The sequence below is a fragment of the Dermacentor albipictus genome, chromosome 8 (assembly GCF_038994185.2).
Source record: "Dermacentor albipictus isolate Rhodes 1998 colony chromosome 8, USDA_Dalb.pri_finalv2, whole genome shotgun sequence".
NCBI classification, from domain to species: Eukaryota; Metazoa; Arthropoda; class Arachnida; order Ixodida; family Ixodidae; genus Dermacentor; species Dermacentor albipictus.
The window spans coordinates 33,165,135-33,187,657 of record NC_091828.1 but is presented as its reverse complement, the minus strand read 5'-3'; the positions used below and the strand labels follow the sequence as shown (position 1 = coordinate 33,187,657).

Here is a 22,523-nt window from a genome sequence, read left to right as displayed (position 1 = left end):
TCCCTCGAGACGTCTTTGACCGTGGACAGCTTGACGCCTCTGTTGTCCTCAGCTATGTCATTTTTTACCTTTGGCCACACGAGCTCGATAGGATTAAATTCGCAGTGGTACGGTGGGAGCCCGAGTACGATGCAACCGGCCCTTTCAGCTGCATTGTCTACGATGTAGCTCAGAAAGCGTGGCTTTACAGATGCTACCAACTCAAGCAGCTGCTTTTTAACCACCCTTTCGCTGTAGGTGATGTTTTTGCTTTTGAGTCACTCCAGTATTTTTTCCTTCTTCCAAGCTGTTGACAGCAATTTCTCTTCTCGCTGGGAATGGTAAGGTGCATTGCCCAAAACAATGACGCTACCAACAGGCAACTTCTGCAGAACGTCACTAAACCATCCCTCGAAGTGATTGTCGTCCATTTCTTCGTGGTAGTCGCTTGTTTTTTAGCCTCAGAATATATCTAAGCAGCCATCGACGAAACTATCCTCGCTGCCAATGTGCGTCAAAATCAGGCGCTGGCCTTTTCCAGAAGGTTGTTTCAGACCCATCGGCAGGCCATTTGCTCGAGCGTATAGGTGTCCGCGCTTCTTCACCACAATGTCTGTCCACACGATCGACCCAGTGTGTACCGCAGTCACCCATGTCTTGTCCAGGAAAAAGATCTTTCGGCCTTCTGCCCATAGCGCTCCACGTCACGAAGGTAGCGATTCTGCCATTCAGCGATGTCATCCCGGTCGGTCAGCAGCGAATTGCAGCTCCTCTTCTCGTGCTTGAATCAGATCTCAACAAGCAGGCGACGCACAGTACACCGCTTCAGTGATGGGAGATCCATTGTTGCGTGTGTCGAGGTATGTGTGGCTGGCAGGAGGTCTGGACCCCACTTCACGCAGAGTCAGAGACGAGGAGAGCTTTCTCGGTGAAGAATTTTTTATATAATGTTTACATGTTGTCGTCGTTATCAGGAGAGAGACCAACAGAGCAGCTGCAAGCTGCTTAAATAACACCCCTGAGTCCACAGATTCGCCAGACAGTCCCTAAGGACAAAACAAGGTCGAGAGAGAGAGGGTCTCTGGGCAGCCTCCGTGGTCCTAACGACGCTCTCGGTGGCCAGCACTTCCTCAAACTGCACTGCGGCGTCGGGCCGATCTGGTGGTCGGTCAGAATGGCGCGCCGGGGAAGTTTTATGGCCCGCATAGGACAAAGGGAACCAACTGTAAGGCACAGGGTTGAAACACAGCCCTCCTTTGGAAACCGTCCCAAACACAGTTGGAGTCGTTCGTGGTGCGGGCACTGCTGGACAAAGGAGGGGGGGTTGCATTGCTGCCGTCACAGGAAGGGGCCGAATAGCAGTCCGTGATACGGTGGCTGCTTCCGCCGTGGACACCATGGAGCCACGGGGAAACCCGAGCCGGGCATGTAGTCGTGTGCTCGAAGCAGGGACCATGCGGGGATGAATGCTGCCTCCACAGTCGACACACCATAGCACTGGACTTCCGTCAGACAAATCCCAGGGCACAAACATAACACCATATACGCTTTGAGAACTCGTTAGTGATCTTTTCAACCGTTGGTATCTCGTTGCGGCGAAAGAAATCATGCACACGACCTCGGTGCGTACAACGTGTCATACTTCGTGCTGCGTCTTCTTTTCTCCGCATTTCATGGGCACTTTCGCGAGGGCGTCGACAGTTTACCACCCGAAATATGCGAAGCTTTGACCTCCCTCCTCACCTTCAACACTGTGCTTTCGCTGACACCGAGCATCTTGAGTTTGTAATGGTTGCGATAAATGCATTGTTTTATATAAGTACTTGTTCAATAGCAGCTGATTCATTTGAAGCGCAGAACAGGAGTAGTAAATGTGTCGTGTACATGCAAACAAGCGCAAAAGCCAGAGCTGCTCTTTCTACTTTTGTCACTTGCATGAAGCTAGAGCAGACGACGGGCAGCGTTGTGGAAGGCAAGGGGTTATTTTTCAGTAGCGATCCGGCATGTGCTGTAGCACATGAGAGCTCTACTAAACCAGTTATCAAAATACAAAAGTCTTTATTTATACCTAGAATTGCGCGTTTCAGAAGCACAATTTTTTTAGTGGAATTTTTTTTAGTCACGGAAGCAATCTGACATCGCGCTTTGGTCATCTGGGCGGGGCCTCCCCTTTTTTCTAAAGTTGTATCCGACTATAGTCGTTCCTTCTGTGCCCGCATTCTTTTTCTTCCGCTACAATCCTCGAATCATATATTGACCATACCAGTTGTGTTGTCATCTTCATGCTTTGTTAAAACATGCATATGGCTTTTTATCAAAAAATTCAAATTGTCAAGAATCAAAATGAGGTATCTCGTTTTCACACATTATATGCTTATCATGCTGTGCCACTGGTGTTGGCACTAACAGTGTGTACTCAGACACTAACAAGAAACAAGCAGCTGGCAGCTGAATTTCTTGCACATGCAAGGCGCTCACATCTCTCAGTATAAGAATGTATACATTGCTTAATCTAGAAATACGCCTCAGGATTTCTGCTGTTTACACCAATGTCCACATCACAAAAATGAAGAGTGCCCGAAATTCGCGTACATCAGAACAGTGCACACGCGCGTCCACATTTCACGACAGCGCGCATGTACTCATGTAACTTTTAAGCTATTCCTTATATTGCCCTCAGCGATTATAAACACCTTCATAGCACAGAAATAACTTCCAAAAAACACACAAGATACGTGAACGAGGCAGAAAGGGCCGGAACCAAAACTCGCCCGCAACGCTTATGCACTGTTCACTTCAGAACATATGCATATTGGATGAAACGAACACTTATACGCCTTGCACGTACATATCACAGTACACTTACGCTTCGTAAAAGTAAGAACCCCAGCGCTCGAACATTCTGTACGTGTTCGCGGTCACCAATGAGCATCGCAGCCGGCAAAACACCTCACACGAAGCAAGACACAAACAGCACATTACGAATGCCTGCAATGAGACGACAATGAAGCTCATCGCTACACATCGTGTCATCACTTCTGAAACATAAACCAGCACTGCACAAACGTGCAATCTTCGTATCGATGAAGCGCGCACACACAACACCTACGGACACTATATGCTGAGGTGGGCGGTCGCAAATCTTTTCATTTTGGCGCGTACCGAACTAGTGTCATGCTTAGCATGCAGGTGTGAGCGATGGCCTTCACGTTTGCAATGCACATGCAAAAAACGACCTAAAGCACACGAAATCGGTGGCTTCATTCCTTCCGATCCTCGCGTAAACACAACACACATCCGTCTGTTTCCTCTGGCGATCGCACGGACTGAAGAGGTCAGGAAGAGTACAGCTGCTTGTTGTGTTAGACACATAGCTTTGCAGGTGCTGAATAGCTCTTGCAGTGATCACAATAAACCACACAAAAAACAAACTGCCGCGGCAGCCTAGCGATCTAGGCCTCGCGCTCCGCTTCGCTTCGAACCAGCGCCATGTTTATGCGGTCGCCGCACGGAGGCGAAAGTTCACGACCGCCTCTCGTGACGTCACGTCGGCCATTACTGGCGAACCGCTCGCTTGCGGTGCGGCGTGCGGCCATGGGCGGTTTGAGCGTAAAGCCTGTTTCACATGATGCGATTTTCGTCGCACCGGAAGTGCGATTTCCGTCGTTTGCGATGAAAATCGCGGTCGCAGTGCCGACCCCCCGATTTTCGGCTGCGACCAACCGGTTGGTCGCACAGTCGCACCGTCGCACCGATCGCTGCGATTTTCCGTCGAAATTGCGCGGAGAGCTGTCAACGGAGCTATTTCGCCGGTTTGTTTTGATGGCGTCTCGCACGAGCAGTGCAATCGCGGAGACGTGGATCGTCGAATTAGGTACGTGCGCGAATTAAGGGAGAATAAAAAACTTGTACAGATTGCATTCTCCTATTGCTATGCGTTTGTTGACACGCTACACAGCAAATGAAGTGCATTTTCACCTTTGCTTCGTGCGCCTTTGCGAGTTGTCAGTCCTAGGAGGTGTTCGATCCCCAGCAGACGACGAGGTCGTCACAATTTTCTTTTGTTGAGTAGCATGCAAAAATCGCGCTTACGGAGCAGCTTGAATTATTTCAACCTCGGCAAGGGCAAATGACAAGACAGCAAAGTACCCGAAGTTTCTACGTTGCGCTGAACGCGGTACCGTTCAGTTGCATTTTCTTGTCGGTTTTCAAGCATGAATTTCCCGATTCATCTTGAAAGCTTATCTTGCCTCTTATTAAATTTGACAGAGCAAAAGTGTAGGCTATCGTAATGAATTTGCTACGGTAGTATTAAATCCGTGGCTTGAATAAAATATTACATGCACGCTAAGTTGCACCTCTTCTCTGGAGATTTTTTTTTTTCTTGCACAGAAACCAATAAACATAGGCTATGTTGCGGACTTTGTATCCTTACTGCATCTGTATGAACACTTGCTCTGCAAGGTAATCAACTGTACAGCTAGCAGATTAATTAAATTGCTTGCTATAGAGGCAAAGTGACAACGTACCCTCCAGCACAATTATGTAGAACTCGTGCAACAATGCGAAAAGCAGGCAAACGGCCTGTTCTTGTGGGGATAAAACAGTATAAAACGACACGCTGAAGAAAAGTAAATCAAAACTGTGCAGTGAAGTCAGCCAGTACAAGCAGTTCTTGCACATTCACAGCGGATCAAGTGTGCAGAAACATGCCTTCCATGTTTCTAGTAAGTTTCTAATAAGTTTGTGATCACATATATTAGTGTGTAAATCCATATAACGATATCCGCTGCGATTATTATTTTTATAAGTAATGAAATACCATGCTACTTGCAAGAACATATATCACCCAAGGATTTCAGAACAAATTTCTGCGTTTCAACTATACACAATATGTGGCTTATTCAATAAAAGACCATAAACTGGGCTTTTTTGCCATGACAAATTTATTCCAAACTTTACTTACATACAGGCAAGAAAAAAAATTATAGACAGAAATATTGTTCTTCAATTTGTTCACCTGCCACTGTGGCTATAGCATTCTGCTGCCAACACAAGGCGAGGGGTTGATTTGCCAGCCATGGAAGTCGCATTTCGATGGGAGTTGTAGGTGAGAAAAAAAGCTCTTGCACTTAGATTTAGTTCATCACCTTTTATTAAACCCTTACACTTCAAAATACTATTGCATAGGGGGGCATGCTTATGCAAAATCTAACACCAATAGAAAGCAAAGGGCAGAATTGTAAACCAACCATCTTTCGTGATAATTCGAGTGTGTAAATATTCATTGCATCGATATGTATTGTTCAACAGCACTGCACAAATAAGCATGAGCAGGTGTAGCAAGTACTCTGTCAGGAAGCTGGTTCTACAGATGTATAAAAGGCATGAATGCTCATACTACGTCGCACACATAGCACAAAGAAAACCTTTTTCGAGAGTTGTCCCTTCTGGCAGATATGAGTGGGACATAAGCAGCAGAAACTTTATTGCAGGACATTGTGTAATACTGCTTATGAAAGAGTGAAGAGAGTGAAAAGGCTTTTAACAACAGTACCTCATGCTGCTCTAATAAGAGGAACGATAAGCAAAAACATTTCTGGTAGAGCACTTAAACAGCAACTTTCTGAAAGACAGAAAATTTCAGGTGAGAGTTGGAGGTACATTTGGCGCACACACACCAACAACACGGGCATACTACAAGAAACACTACAGCCTATGGTGTATTACAGTCCATGGGAAAGCTATCTTATACAGAAATCAAGAATGATGCAACAAGCCCTCGACAACACTGCAGACTTTCTTGGCCAGTCTGGCCTCTCGCTTTCTGATAAGTCAGCTCATATGGACGTCGGAAAAAAAAAGAAAGACTAGAATCAAGAACTACCCAAGATTGCACATTGTGATCCACATAGCTGGACAAATATGCCCGCAAGTCAACATCCACAAATCCTCAGCTAGTGTAAGCCCGTGACGGCAGAGCCAGCACGTGGGTGAAACAATTATGCAATGCCTGGACGCAACTTCCACACTTGGTGAACAGAATAATCTCGAAATAATGGGGGTGGACTAGTGCATACTATAGAAAATCGCAGATGCTGTGCTTGTGTCCAAGGTATGGCACGGTATGAATTACCAGCAGCACACAAAAAAGACAACTCATCGAATACAGGCATCGGGTAGTAATAACAGGTCTTTCCAACTGTACCATGCTTGATGACCTCTATGAAAAAGAGCTGACGAACAAGCTCCTAGACGGAGTAGAGTTGCAGCCTGCAGCACAAATTCTTTGTCTCAAGAGCTCAGAACCTCGTCCCAAGATACTATGCCAGCTAGCATACGAGATGCAAAGATGACTACCCCTCCCTTCAGAAACACAACCTCGGGAGTACCTGAACTTGAAACACAACAGGCCCATACCGTGGAATATGGGGGCAAACAATTAGGGCAGGAGACTATATGCAACTGCCAAACACACAGAGGAGGTTGCTAATCATGAAAATGCAAGCAAACATAAGGCACATATAGTACAATCATCTGGCAATACCAGTGTAACAGTAGTATGACACTACATAAAACTAAACGCCATATAAGTGAGTACCATTCCAGGTCATCCTACACCTAGAAAAGCTGAACTGAAGGCAATCAAAGCAGCACTTGTAGTGCAGATTACACCCTGCATGGATTCACCAGAAACTGTCTGGGCCTGCACATCACACAAGATTGTCGGGAAAATCAGGAGATTGACACGCGACTTGCAAGCACATAGCCAGAAATTAAATTACAGAATTCATAGCCATGCAGATATTTCAGGAAACAAGCGGGCTTATAAGCCTGACATAATAACTGAGAACTAGATGAGTTTGTGTATATTCATTATTAACTAAAGTGCTACAGATAGACAACAGACAAGAAAGAAGTACTCGGTGTGTTCACTTCGTTCCTGTCCATCGAATTTCTGTTGCAGTATAGTTAATGAATTCATAAGGCTGCACAGGAGAAGAATGATACCTCTGCCCAAGGGCCCGATCTCACATCCAAATCCACGCGTGTGCACACACACACACAAATGTTGCAAGAGTGGATAGCATGAAGCAGTATCAACAGGATGACACTAGATATGGATGAGGACGAACTTTCAACTGAGGTTCATTTGTAAAAATGTGGCGAGTTATATAAATTAGCACAAAAAAAAAGGACGATGAGCAAAACGAGAACAAGGTGAAAGCAGGAGCCAACGTTTCGACAAGTGGACTTGTCTTCTTCAAGGTCCACGTGTGAAAACGTTGGCTCCTACTTTCACCTTGTTCTCATGTTGCTCATCGTCTTGAATTTCCATCTCCTGCCTTCCCCGAGTTTTCCCCAGAAAAAGAAAGACATCTTTGAAGGATAGATAAAAATTGGTGCTTGATACAGGCAAACATAAATAAAGATGCTACAGAAAGAAAATATAGAAAAATTCCAAGTGCAAGAAAAAAAAATCATTACAATTGCCAATCCTGCATGCCAGCACCTTTCAAGAAACTTTGTTGTTATTCCAATAGACGGACTGACAGCTTGTTTATGCAAGCACATACTTCCAGTTCCATGCCACTGGGAAAAAAATGAGTTTCCTGGAAGGTAGCCACATGCACACTTGATGATCACAATGTTTTTTTTTCCCTGGACTTGTATATCTATATGTATTTTCTCCCTTTCCTGCTTTTATGTTTGGTTTCATCAAGCACTAGTCTTTATCAGGTTTTATTGCTGTACTACTTTGTGGTAACCTTTATAGATCACTGCATTTTCACAATAAACCTTTTAATCAGAAGTTAGCATACCCTGTTCTTACTGCTTCACACTGTACATTCTTGCTACATTGGCCAAATAAAAGATTTTATAAGGTATCATGAGGGCCATTAAAGTGACTTGTTGCAGTCTAAAAAAAAAAAAAAACGAATAGCCTGGCTGCAGATGGCACCAGAGAACACATAGGACAAACAAGAAAACCGAGATGATCTAACAACCAAAAGTTTAATGTACACACCGAGTAAATGCTCGCTGACAAGCAATAGACTGAACATGCACAAAAAGGAGAATCAAAAATTCATGTGTGTTTCCCGAGAGGAAATGCATCCATTTCTAACGGAGGCCGTGCTGACAGGATTAACCCAGCATTTTTAGATCTACAGCTTGCGTAATTTCTCTAGGCAGCTGATCTGCACAGAATGCTAGCTTCTTCCTCTACAATGCACGCTCAGATGTGGAGAGTGCATTGTAGAGGAAGAAGCTAGCATTCTGTGGAGATCGGCTGCCTAGAGAAATTATGGATGTTGTAGATGCAAACACACTGGGAGAATCTTGTGTCAGCATGGCCACTGTTACACTTTCAGAGATGGATGCGTTTCCTGTTGGAATCTGTATGGACACACATCAGATCTTGCTTCTGCTTTTTGTGTAAATTCGGTTTATTGCTTGTCGAACAGCATTTACTCGGCATGTTCAATAAACTTTCATATATTAATACACCTCATGATTGCCTTGGTTTCTAGCAGAAAGGTGTTCATTCTTTTTACAGTGAAGCTGTATATGCCTAGGCGAAACACTCATGGTCCGATCCCAAAAACCCTAGTGTAGGGGTATGAGCCATTGTTTAAGGGGGTGTGAGCCATTGCATTCGTCTTGCATGATGGACGGCGACATTTCTTTTTGGGTAGACAGAAATGCTTATGCATTTCAAACATACATTTATCTGCGTATTATTGCAGGGAAGGGACACAGAGGGGGACGGGGTTAAGACAAGATCATGATGTCATTATTATCTCACAGCAAAGGTGTGGTGGGCCATTGGCTAGACCGATAGTGACGTCGTTTCTCTCTAGCAGCAGAGCACGCGTGCAGCAGTCTCTCTCCGACTTCCCAATAGGTTCGAAAATGTGTCCCTGTATTTAATTAAATGAAATGTGCAGCCCCGGTGTGTCACTTCGTAACTGCAGTGCATAACTGAGTCATAAACATTATGATTAATGCATTAAAAAACACAAGTGTGTAACATAATTCAGAAAGACTTTGATGGACCCGCTGGAATACCACAATGAACCACTCATTGCACTTTCCATGATAGTGATCTTGCAAAGTGCAATGTGTGGCATTCCAAATAAACAATGTGATAAACCCAAGCCAAACATGTGCATAACCTCATTAAGAAACACAGACATAACCAATAATATAGAAAGACTTGAATAAACCATTGAAATTAACCCAGTGATAAACACCGGGGCTGCACATTTCAGCTTTGCTGGTTTACTGTCTGTACAGGGTGCACGGGCAGTAACTTTTTCTGTTATTGTTTGTTAAGTATTGTATAATGTTGTGCCAGTAAAACACGGACTAGTTGGTGCAATGTATTGGCACTGCTTTTTTTGATGTTTTTTTTTATGTTGTGCCCTTCTTCCTTCTGTAGCTACTTTTCTATTCCCCCTCGCATAATACTCCAACCTTGCAGCCTGCGAGGTATATAAATAAATATGTATATAAGCACATGTCATTCATTTATCTGCATATACCTCGCATCATTTCTTGCTCAACAAACGTCACTGCATTGATGTCTCGCAGCGTGCATCTACATTAACTGCCATTTGCGTTTCGGTATGGTTTGTGAACAGTGTAATGCATAAAAATTACATTACATTAAGGTTGTGACCTATGCGGTGCATAAGCAAACCTTGCAAAAGATGACATGTTGGATTGTTGAAAATAAGACAAATTGTATATATCGCAGTTACTTTAACAGTATTTAATTGACCACTTGACAAAAACTTCACTTCGCATAGATTCCAACACGTACACTGAATCTGCAGTTTTCTTCTTTGCTTATTAATGCAGTCGTTACTGCATGGCCACATTGTAGATTTGAAAACAAAGTGAAATAAATTTGTTTGTTGCAATATAACAATATGTGTAGATCACTGCGATTGTAACACAAAAACTTGATACATACATGCACACTATAGGATGCAGATAAATGCTCAGGACAAACTCCAGAATGTTTGCATCCGGATACTTATGAAAGTGAACAGTTTCACTCCATGGCTGTCAATGAGAGGGAGAGAGAAAACTTAATTGTGTTCGTAGAACAAAAATGCATTGATAAGCTTAGACATATAGTCATTGCTTAACACTTTCGAAATGAATAATTATAGCTTGCTATCGACATTGAAGCAGCCTTTCGACAGCAAGAAAAGGAATAAGTTTCTCCAGCTCTGAACATTGAATTGCAGGAAATGCAAGCAGGCATAAAATTCTGCCAATACAATCTGTTTAGGAATACCAAATTGGAATAAACACTGAGGCTTGCATTTGTTCTTTCTCTGGCTGAGCAATCTAGTTTTAAATGACTCCCGTAAACACGTCGTAACAATGTTGATCTAATACAGGTTAAATGCATGACTAGCTTAAGAAATCCGGATGATTGCTATAAATTACAGTGAAGAAGCTATAATATCTAATAACATTAATAATATAATAATAATATTTATTTCCACAAAACAGGCTAACCTTGAGAGGCGTGCGAGGCTGAGCAGAAAGCTGAAAAATTCTACGGCAAGTCCGCCTGCCGTGGGCCTACGATCCTGCGTTATGAATAGCGCGTATTGATATGGTCTTCTTGTTAGAAGTTCCTAGTATACTACCAGCGCGAGACACGGGACAACAAAGTGGACGAGAAGCGTGTCTTTTAGAATGCTATGTTACAACGTACAGGTTTTTACAAAAGTGACGGTAACTGCTCGAAACATTTGATGCGTCGGCTTTTGCGCCTTTAGAAATATTTAGAGAGGGCTCCCATATATACATTCGCAGCGCGAGCGCGGCGATGGACGAACCAGGCTAGCGCTAAGGTTGAATTTCACAACACAATTTTCATTCCACGTCGTAATCACACAGATCGTTTGAGGCTTCGTTCAGGGGCACACGCGGGCGTTCGGGTTGGTGCTTCTTGTTGCGTTTGGCGTAAGAATATGGCTAGGAGCAGGCACCACATATGCGCAATGACGGGCAATATACACGCATCATTTCTCCAGAAGCTGACGCCGAGCACGGGTAGCGCGAGGATCTTGTTGGGCTGACACGACAACTTCGTGGCAGCCGAATTCCGAATACTGCATATACGGTGAGGGTAGCTATATGAACTTGTCGATAGGTCATCTTGTATATTGTTGTAGCGCAGGCAGAACGAAACGGTCATAGAAGGTAGATAAAATAACACACAGCGCTGAACCATAGAATAAAGAATCGCTGAACCACCTGCGAACAGCTGTTTACCATTGTTTACGTGCGCGATGTCGCACTGAACTACAGAAACCGCCGTCGCGCACTCCGAAACAAATGTTAACTTCAACACGTTTTTAAATTACAAAACAAGCATATTATTTGCTCCTAATAAAGAAAAGTCAACAATATTATAAGTTAAACGTTTTATTCATTACAATAAAATAATTGTGCAACGTGTGCCATGAAACCTGGCAGTAAGCAACCCTGGGAATCGCACCAGTCGCATTGTTAAAATCGCAATCATGTGAAATGGGCCCTCTAAAAATCGCTCTGCGACGCGTGCGACAGCACCGATTTTCGTCGTTCCAGTCGCAGCATGTGAAACAGGCATAAATCGGCCCTTAGCGGATCGCGCGGCTGTCTCGTAGCGCGTTGCACGGATGTGCGACTGGCGGTCGTCGCTGGAAGCTGCGTGCGGCGGGGCTTTATTATGGTACGCCCACACTAGCGACAAAAACGCGCGCGACACGCCGCACGCGGCAAGCGACCGCGCGGCAGACGCGTGCTGGCAAGTCCACAGTCGCGTTTTGCGGCACGCGGCAGCGTCCCGTGGAGTCCCGCGTTGTCTCGTTCCATTCGATACTTCTCGCGACAACGCGCTCTCCGTTCCGCCCATTTCGTCTTCCATCGGAAGTGTCTGTGTTTTTTTGCGCCACTGCCGGCCACGCTCAGGCATGTCGGATACGGACGAGGAGCTACTGGTGACTGTGAACACTATAATACTTGTTTGTTCTTTACTTGTGCGACGCCGACGTGCCAGACAGCGGACGAGAAAGTTTTGAGTGCGGTACAGGGACACTGAGGGCAAGGCGCGCACTCTGCTTCCCCACCTTCACCAATTACTCACCTGTCATGCCAAACTGCTGTCCATAATGTGCCAGCGGTTGGCGCGCAGCTCCTTGTCCGACGCTCGATTTATCATAGAGGTACGCATATCCGCGAACGGTTTCCAAAAGCGCCTCCATTGCGAGGCGAATTCTTCGTCGACGCCTCAGTGGCGGTGTGGTAAGGCTTAACAAAAACAGCCCCCTTGACTGGAAATGGCCTCTGAGATTTTACGGCGCGCGTGTCACTGTTCAGTCTCAGAGCCCATAGATTATGATTCTTTGCTTATGCGACAGGTGGCGCCACAACAGCGCGGCTCGTAAAGCGGCTCGCTTCTGATTGGTGGACGTTTCGCGTCTGCCGCGAAAAATGGGTCTCGCACCCATTCGCGCGTTTGCCGCGCGTTGCTGCCGCTTTTCGTGAATCTTGTCGCGCGCGACAGCACCGCTCGCCGCGCGCGTTGTGTCGCGCGCGTTTTTGTCGCTAGTGTGGACGTACCATTAGAGGACGCGTAGCGACGACGCCTGCCCGCTGGCCCCCGGCCTTTTGTGCCTGTCTTCCGATCGGTGGGCTGCTTCAGCGTAGCAGGTGCGCGCTAGGCCGAAATACTGGGATTATGCGTGTGCCGGCGAGGAGCGCGCTAGTGGTCGGTCCGATGTCTTGCGCGTGCCGCCGCAAGATCTGTACAAGGCGCGCTGAAGACGGGACCGAAAAAGAATGAAGAAATCTGGCTTTCTAGAGTGCCAAATCTACCAGCTCATTATGAGGCGCGCGTCGGTGGGGGGCTGAGGGCCGGGGGGCACCGGATGGTTTAATTTCGACCACCTGGGGTTCTTTAACGCGCACCCAATGCACGGTACGCGATCGTTTATTGGATTGGAATTCCCATCGGAATCCGACCCTGCGACCTCGTGATCAGCAGCGCAACGCCGTAGTCACTGGGCTAACGTCGCAGGGTCTGTTTTACAATGCGATTACATATGTTTTCGCTTTTAACTATAATGTCTACATAGTTGTTCACGCATTGCACGACTGCTTCTTGCATGCCATGGTTTCATCACGGCGTTCCAAGATGTCGCCACCGATTTTGGTTGTTGTATATGTCTACGCGTAATTGTCGTTAGATCTAGTGATCATCCTTTCTCTATTTTGCGTCTATACGTGCTGCAGAACAAAGCCCCTCCAATTACCCCCACCTTATGTCAATTGGCGCCTGCATATGTGCCTGCAAATGCCTCATTTCATCGCACCGTCTGCTTCTCTATACCATCCTCTACTGCGCTTCCCTTCTCTTGGAACCCAGCCTGTAGCTCTAATAGACCACCGTTCGTTTGCATTAGATAAGCCCCATCCAAATATACATCCTCTTAATTTTATGTATGCAATACCGGCTACCGTCGTTAGACCTGCACTGCTGGCTGACGAATAAAATTTGTGTAATCATCTCCTTGCGCGCTCCTCGAGTTCTTCTCAAGCTTCTTTGTTGAAAGTTTGGGCTCTAAACGTTAGTACTGGTATGGCATTTAATAATGGTACAGTTCTTTTTTTAAGGATGACGGTAAGCGGCTGGTCATGATTTCATACCTGCGGCACACCCCCAAACCCATTTTCGTGCTTCTCTACGTACCCTTCGCACGATCGGTGTCCCTTGTGAATAATTGATCTAGAAAAACACTCCTGCTCAGATTCTAGAGGCTGACTGCGAATCATCAGCTTTGGTTCTCTTCCTATGCTATTGAACATTGAACAAATGACGCCTGTCGTGAACGCACCAAAGCGCCATGAGTGTCCTGGCGTCTTGGGATATCAAGTCAAGCACGGGCTCCAATTTAACATGCATTTCTGAATACGGGGGCAACTTTGCGTCTTTGCATTCACAGTACCTTTTCACGTATATAATACGGTCCCCGTATCCTAAGGCTACCGAGTATGGAGACCGGGTGCGCGACCGCGATCCTGCCCGGCCACACGGAGTCGAATCTGTTCCAGCGCGACGCGCGCTGGCTTGCTCGGGCTTTGGCTTGGCTCGTGCGAACGTCGGTCGCTTGGCGCGCTGCCGTTCGCCGCGCGCGCGCCTAACGAAGCGTCGTTGCGCGCGGCCGCTTATTTATGGGTCGCAGCTGTGTCGCTGCCGCAGCAGGGCGCGTTGTGTGTGGGTGTGTGCCGCGGCTATGTGGTGCCAAGATCCTATGCATGGCGGTCACAAAGATGGCCCCGCGTTTCGTGTCCGTCTGTCAGTCCTTGCACGCGTTCTTGATAACGTGCGCGGGAATCGAAGCGTGCCTTTCGCGTTCGCAGTCGGCCCTGCTTCTTGCGAATTTATCGCTGCCACGAGAACGGAGCAGTTGCAATCAGTTACTGTTTCGGCAGAGTCGCTCTCGGCACGACGCCTCAGACACGCATGTGCCAGTGTGTAGTCGGTATAATAGCTTTTATCATTGAATGGGAAACAGCGCATGTAAAGTCATTACCCGTTTAACGCATTTTAATTTGTAACCCGGCTAAGAAATGCAAACGCGACAATTCTGTAGTGTGTTCTACGAACACCGAATATCCTTCCACGCGGCCACTCCAGTTCCACATGTAGAAAGTGACTTTTTACGCCAACGTTACCCCTATGTAAATCATGGCTTGCCCTTCAACCCCATTCCTTCCTATCGCCCACATGCGTAAGCATTTCTATGCTTACCCAACGAGAAAACCATATGCCGCCGTCCGTCTCGTAAGGCGACCGCTTTCGAGATAGCGCCCGCAGCTGCGAGCGAATTCACCTTCGTGCTGCCCCTCGTACGCCAACAAAGAGACGAGAACACGTATACGAGGTGTGACAAAAAAAATATATAGACTGGTCCAATAAATTATTGTACTTACAGAATCAGTCATCTGTGACATTGTCACCTTCAAAGTAGTCCCCTTCAGCATTCACACAGTTCTGCATTCGGTGCTGCCATTGCTGGTAACAGTTCTGGAACGAAGTTTTTGGAAGGCCCTTCAGGAGATTCTCCGTTTTTGCATAAACCTCTTCAACTGAGGTAAAATGGGTTCCCTTTAAGTAAGATTTAACTTGGGAAATAAAAAGAAAAGTCGCATGGAGCCAAATCAGGTGAATAAGGAGGATGCCCCATCACAGTAATGTTTTTGCTGGTCAGAAACTGCTCGACAGATAGGGCCGTGTGAGCCGGACCATTGTCCTGCTGTAACAGCCATCAATCACTCCACAACTGCGACCTTTTTTTCCTAGTTTTTCACGAAGTCTTTTTAGTACTTCAATGTAGTAGTGTTGATTAACAGTCTGACCACTGGGTAACCACTCAATCATTACAGTTCCGTTAATGTCGAGAAGAACAATTAACATTGCCATGAATTTTGATTTTGACATGCGTGCTTTTTTGGTCTTGGGGACCCTGCAGACTTCCACTGCATTGACTGGCGCTTACTTTCTGGGTCTTAGGTAAAAATCCATGTCTCATCACAGGTTACAACAGATTCCAACAAATTTGGTTCGTTTGCAATGCGTTCTAATATGTCCTCACACACGTCTTTACGGCACTGTTTTTGGTCGTCGGACAGGATTTTTGGAACAACCTTCGCACAAATCTTCATGTGTAACTCGTCCGTTAAAATGTGTTGACAGCTTCCCTATCCAAGTTAACCAACTGCGCCACTGCACGAACACTTAAACTTCGGTCACCACGAATCACACCACGAACTTTTACAACGTTTTGGTCTGTAATCGCTGACCTTGGCCGTCCAGCACGTTCATCATTTTTCCACACTGTCCCTTCCCCCTGAAAACCGCTTACGCCGTTCAAACACACGTGCACGAAACAGTTTCATCTCCATAAGCCTCGGTTAACACCTGAAATGTTTCCGTGGCTGATTTCTTAAGCTTCACAAGAAACTCGATGTTGATTCGCTGTTCAGTTTTACATGAGACATTTTTCCGGCATAATGCAGTTGTACGTGTTCACTCAACGACGCAGCTCTCCCAATTGACGTGATCGGTTCCGTCGAAACTGGCCGCATGAATTAGAGGTGGTGTGTGGGAATGACGTCAGAAAAACAGTTGTTGCCAACTCCTCTTTTTTCAAGTTACACACTTAGTCTCGTTTCTTTTGTGTCACAGCCTATACAGCGCTCGCGAAGCTCACAGCACACACCTCACTCTGCCACTTTCAAAAGTGGCTTCCAAGATGCGGGCCTGCGTGTCTCTCTTCAACGCCAAGTAAGCCGCGAGAACGCAACGCGGGAAGCTAGCAGCAGTCGGCACTCCTTGTCGGCATCGCAGATCGCTTTCAAGTGCGGCCTGCGCGGCGGTGCCGTACGAAGCCGCCGCCCGAGTACGTTGGTCAGTGGTTCGACGCGGATGGATAAGGCGCTGAAGAGCGATAACGGCTCATAATGATCGGAACGTCCATCAGCGCACCTGGCGCCGCCGTCCGCACCCGTTCGTGTCGCCACGGCGCTGTCGTTTGTACTGGCCTGATCATGTTTCGTAACACACACCGGGCTGCGTGGAGATAGCAGACGGCACCGTGCTTAGGCATACTCAGGCATCTCCCAGAGGAGTTTCTGTGTGAATCTTTTATATTTTACTGTACAAATAAACCTGCCTTTGGTGTTCTGTACTCATCGCGGATGACGCACCTTAAAAATCAATTATTTTTTAATTGGATGAATCTATGACGTGCGACTCTGGCCAGCTTATTTGCTTCGCAAAGGCTGTATGGAAAAGGGGGGCCAGTTGAGTTGAACTGGATGAGTGGGTGACTATAAAAGAATGTGGTGGTGACGGTGAACACCTCGCAGGCCTTAATTTTTCTTGCTGTGTCGCCCATGTGAAAAAGCCAGTTTGCTGGCCTTGTTTGCGGTGAAATTATTCTTAGATTACGCCTGTTTTAATCGTATTCAGCTGATCGATCCAAAATGGTATCTAGTCATAAGCGATATTTTAATCAAAGCTTCTAAGAATATTCATCCCGTTTGGTAACAGTGAATATGTCATACTTAAGTAACTTGTATATATAGACTCTTAAAACTGTCTTTCTCTCATTGTTTCTTCCTTTCTTTCTCTCTTTCTTTCTTTCTTTTTAATCTTCGGCGCCAATTGCCCCAAGTGCGCCGAGAGCGATCGTTTGCGCCATCCTGCGCCAAAAACGCCATTTCAGCGGAAAACTGCACCGAGCCTGCGCCGAAGCATGCATACGAGCGAATCGCTCCTTCCGTCGATGCTTCGCAGCTAGCAAAGCTGGAATCAAAACCAGCAGCACGCTATCATCATCATCATAGAAAGAAGCAGAGGCCCGTCCATAATTTCTCGTCTGGTTCCTCATTCGCGCATTTTTCTCTGACGGACGTACAATGTAGTGCCCGCTGTACCGTCTTGCTGGCGCTTTATTTCTCTGTTCATCGAATCCGCGTGGTACCGCGGAGTTTGCCGAAGGAGGATGTCGCAGTCTAGGATTGAAGGTAAACTTTTTTTTTTATGTTTAGGGGTGATTGCGAGCCTTTGTAGAAGAGCCGCCGCGACCAGCTATGGCACGTGGTGCATAATTACCGTACACGGCGAGAGCCGTCACTTCTATGGGCGCCGCCATGTTCGTTGACGCAAAAATTTTTCGTCGAGTTTGTGTCGCAGCGCTATTTCGGTGAAAAAGAGTCGCCGACGCAGACGCGAAACCGTATTTGCGTCTCGCACATGCGCAGTGGCGCTGGTGCTATATTTCTTTTGTTTTTTTTCCTTAGGGCCGCAATACCTTTGCGGCCCCTATTCCAAAATTGCCTAATGTGCATGGCCTGGCATTAGTATATTGCGTGATGTCATGTTCAGCGCAAGCGCGCGTACTCGGTCGGTCTTGCGGTGAGCCTTTGCCCGCAAGCTGCGACTTCCGCATGCTGTTTTACATCCTCGGTGAATAAACACGCCTTTGTTGACGATCCGTCAGTGGTGCCTTTATGTGCGCCGTATCGACGAACCCGGCCGAGCGTCCTTCGCGTGCGTCGCGGTGTGGCGGAGCGTCACGTCCTTGCAGGGTAGGTTTCGCGCCGAGCCGTCTCCACGACATATCGACCATATCAGTTATTATTTGCATGGTACGGCAAGCACACGTGCGTTGGACCCTGCCCCATAAGTGCTTGCTGCTGCGCCAAATCTGCTTTTTAAAGCCTGCGCCACGACCTGCGCCGGAAGGTGTTCCACCACTTTGACCGGAACTTCACCTCCGGTTCCTTAGTGCCTATGATGTTGGGCTGCTAAGCAAGAGGTCGCGGGATCGAATCGCGGCCACGGCGGTCGCATTTTGATGGGGGCGAAGTGCAAGAACACCTGTATGCTTGAATTGAGGAGCGCGTGAAAGACCCCCAGGCGCTGTATGCACGCCCAGCGTCGACGCCAAGCTGCGGCCTGTCCTGCTCTCTGCACAGCGGTCTGCTGAGTCCAGTGTTGCCTGTTTGCAACCGCGTGCGTAGCTCTACGATTCGCTTCTTCAGCAGTGGAACCCGGTTGTTTAGGCACAGATGCACATGTATGGGGCAACCGATAGAAGTTACATGTTACTTTGACCATCTCATCAGTAATTACAAGTGAGGTTTTTTCTTTTTTTGCCACGCTGTAAGCACTTGCAAACTATGACAGGTGGTAATGAGTGTGTGTAATGCCCGCCACGCTAATTCTGTAGTATCAGGCAGTCGCCCTTCTTCTTATAATAGAACCTGCGTGATTTGCACCCGCCTAATATTCGACAACACAGACGCCGCGCTCTTTCTGTGTTATGGAGCCGTCTGTTATGCTCACCGTTCGAGGTAAGCCTGCGAAGGCGTGCTTGTAAGTTTCAGCTATGCATTGCACCTGCGTAGAGAACTCGTGTTAGATACCCAACATTTCTGCTACAGTGTGCGGTTGAGTTGAAAAGTCCTGAACCTCAGTGGCATCTATTGTGTAGCGACCTTCTTCAAAGTTAGTTCTACAACGGCGACGCTCACTACAAGGACGTTTTCTGTTTTCATTTTCTCGTTGCCACAGCGGTTGCTACTGCTAAGCTGCATGTTAATAGGGCCAAGCGCAGCGATTCTCCGTGCTTCCAGTTTCTGAAGCTCGACGTTGCAGCCGCGGTGCTGCGTTACTATGCACCAGAGCTCTGCGTGGCAACGGCCTTTATCGGGTTACGGATCTTGGCTTTCGCGGGCTGTTCCGCAGCGTGTATTTGCATACTGATCTGCATTGTGCTGCCCGCCGCCGGCAGCGGGTTTCTGCTTATCAGTTTGGCGCTTAGCAATCTGGCGAAGCGCTCAGTTGGCCCCTCGCATTTCGGGCGAGCCTCGCCCGCGTTGCGTACGCATATGCGTACGCGCGCAATGCCTTCTGGGAAACGCGGCACGTTCCCTGCACACTGTGCTAACAGACGCCGAGTGCGCCGGATTCTGGAGCAAGCTGATTAGTTTTGGTGCAGAATTGAACCAGCGCTTGAGTCTCCACGCTAGCAACTTCGTTCATTTCATTTATTATGCCCTCAAGACCACAAGGTAATACAGAGGGGAGTGGAGTAAAAAAAAATTACAGAACAAAGGTGGCAGCAAGTGAAGTAGTCATAGACATGTGAAGCCCGAAGCGATGGTGTCGATTATGGCCATACGAAATTGTGCGTGGTCTTCAATAGCAATCAACGCGCCGGGAAGGTGGTTCCTTTATTGACACGTCCTAGGAAGAGAAGACTCATGACAAGCTCTAGTGCGACACTGGAAAACTCCAACTTTGTGATGATGATCAATGCGAGGAGATATGTGGGTTGGGGACGAAATAAGATTATCGCGCAGATATGAATTGTGGAAGTATATTTTATGAAACAGAGTCAGGCGAACTGTTGCTCAATCTAAACTTTGAAGAGGCACTGCGTAAGAGTGGTATGGAACTAGATTGGTGGCTTACACAACTGTAACAGGGAGTTCTAGATTATCGTGATCGTGTGCGGACGTTTGGCAGGACCGGAAATGATCGACGCAGAAACGAAAGTCGCCCTGAAGCTACCGCACCGGGAGCTGCCATCGACGCCATAGACCGAACAGTGCTGGTCAAATATCCGTATCATGTGGTGCAAGGCTGCAAGTTTATTTTGAAGTGACTTGAGATATGGACGTGTAAACAGTCGTGCACTTTTCCCGCGTATAGAGTGCTAGAGTACCCTGAGTTACTGTGAAATCCGTGATTTCAGATTCGCGTGCTTAATCAGCTCCTTTGTATGTCGGCGATGGCTTTAGCTCGAGGGCTCCTACCTAAATACACGCAAAAAATAAATCGTTTTTTCTCGGCCAACACTTCTCCAAATTTGATGTGGTTTGTTGCATATGGAAGAAGTTAAAATCTAGTGACTGTTCGAAGTGGACATCAGATTTAGGCCGTCAATGTTACCTCTAATGCTGCGTTTCTCAGTATGTTCTCAGATACTCTGGCATATACAACTACCTACTGCTGAGAAGGTTAGTTAACTGTACCTTGGACAGCCATACTTATTCCTTGCCAGATGTGCGTGCATCAATGTTTCTGCGTACTGTGAATGATCTCATTAACTGCATAACGTGTGCAACTTTTGAAAATGGCCTACGATTAATAAAACATTTAGTCTCTGAAACACTTGCTCTTGGAACCAGCCTCTCCTGTAGCGCAAAACTATTGAAGGATGAACTTCTCAGCAAATTGAGTGCCGTAGGTATAGCACAATTTGAACATGCGGTTCATGAAATAATTGTTCGCTAAAGAAGTCATGTGTAGCAATATTGTATGCTGCTATAACAACTAAAACTGTTCAGGAGGGTTATATGCCATGCAATAAGATCGCTGAAATAATTCAGCCCTGTTAATATTGGGCTATTTTTGACAATTTTGTGAATATAAGGATGGCTTATCTTTTTTCTTGGAGTTGCTCAACGTTCAACTTGGAAGTTTGGAGAATTCTATTAGGTTGTATTTAACTATTTAGCATGTATTACTACTTTGTTTACAGTGACAGTATAAGAAAATAAATATACGGACGATATGCATTATTTGTTTATATTCAAATAGTATCTTGTAGCACATATGTGTTTGCGTTTGGCTACAAAAGTGATGAACTAAATGTTTATTTCCTATTTTTGAATTTTTTCAGGGGCTTTGGGAAGCAGGGATACCAGTGCCAAAGTGAGTACTGCCACCCTTTATTTTTTATTGTAGTTTGCTTGAGGTTGGTGCAATTAAGACTGGTCGATATCCATAAAATTTGAGCGGTGGAGATATGCCATATTTGATGTTCAGGCTGGTACTAAAGACAAATGGTACAAAAGAAAATGAGAAGAAATGAGTTTTGATAGCTAAAAAAAGCAAGTCGCTCATTCCCTAAGGCATATTAATAATTATTGCATTATAATATATGTGCTAAAACTAGTAAGACAAGCTTTTTCTCCGTAAATTATGTGATCCAAATGAAGTGTTTTGATGGTCTACTCCAGGAAAAGGTATGAGTGTACAGCAATGAGGTTGTATATAAAGAAAATTGGTCTTTGGAGAAACGCTGTTGAACATTCCGACAGGGTGACATGGACTACTTATATGAAAAAAAAAAAAAACTACTTTATTGCTACTTTCTTTTTTTTTTTGCTTACTCCATTTACTTGCCTAAAGTGCTTCTTACATTGGCAAAACTGCCAGTCTCTGTCAAGAAACATTTGCAAAAGTATTGTAATTTGATAAAGCTCACTTTGAATGAGCTAATCATTTTGCAAGACATTATTAAAGTTGAGCGGCCTGTAAAATGCCCTGAAAGGCAAGAATAGGTGTGAAATAAGTGTTGCATTGTGTGTATTTTCTCTCACAACGTCCAGACTTGAACGCATATAGAAAAGAAAGCATAAATTTCGACTACAATTATATCGTTGAAAAATTTATTTGTGACCAGTTACTGCCACGTTAAAGTAATTGAACTACAGAGACGTAATTAGTTATCAATAGTTACATTTATCGCAATTTTTTATTAACGTTACAGTGAAATACGCCAAATAGAATGAGTTGGCCTTGTAATTTTAATGCATTCTCTACAGCCATTCGCACCTTAATAATCTTGACTAACAATTGTTTTGCAAAACGTGACCAGCAACACAAAAAATAGCTTTAGTGCGCACGCTGGAGGACTGGGCGGTGTTGTAACGTATGAATACCTTCTGCACTGCATTCTGGTTACGCAGTGGCACAATGTTCACACATCTGGGTTCCCTGTGGAACACAGTGAGTCATTCGTTAGAGGTTGAATCGATTGAACTTATGTTCACCAGGGCAGCAACTGCTTTCCTTGGCAACATTCACTACCCGCCGTGTTTGCTCAGTGGCTATGGTGTTGGGCTGCTGAGCACGAGGTCGCGGGATCGAATCCCGGCCACGGCAG

General features: G+C 46.1%; 1 protein-coding gene across 2 annotated transcripts in view; it reads left to right on the top strand.

The window, feature by feature from the left end:
• The window catches only part of Pkc53E (Protein C kinase 53E), a 235,858-nt gene that overhangs the window by 124,233 nt on the left and 89,102 nt on the right, over positions 1-22,523 (top strand). For both annotated transcript variants that reach the window (XM_065431311.2, XM_065431310.2), the window contains exon 2: positions 21,255-21,286. In XM_065431311.2, coding sequence (XP_065287383.2) covers positions 21,255-21,286 — 32 coding nt within the window. The remainder of the gene's footprint in view (positions 1-21,254; positions 21,287-22,523) is intronic.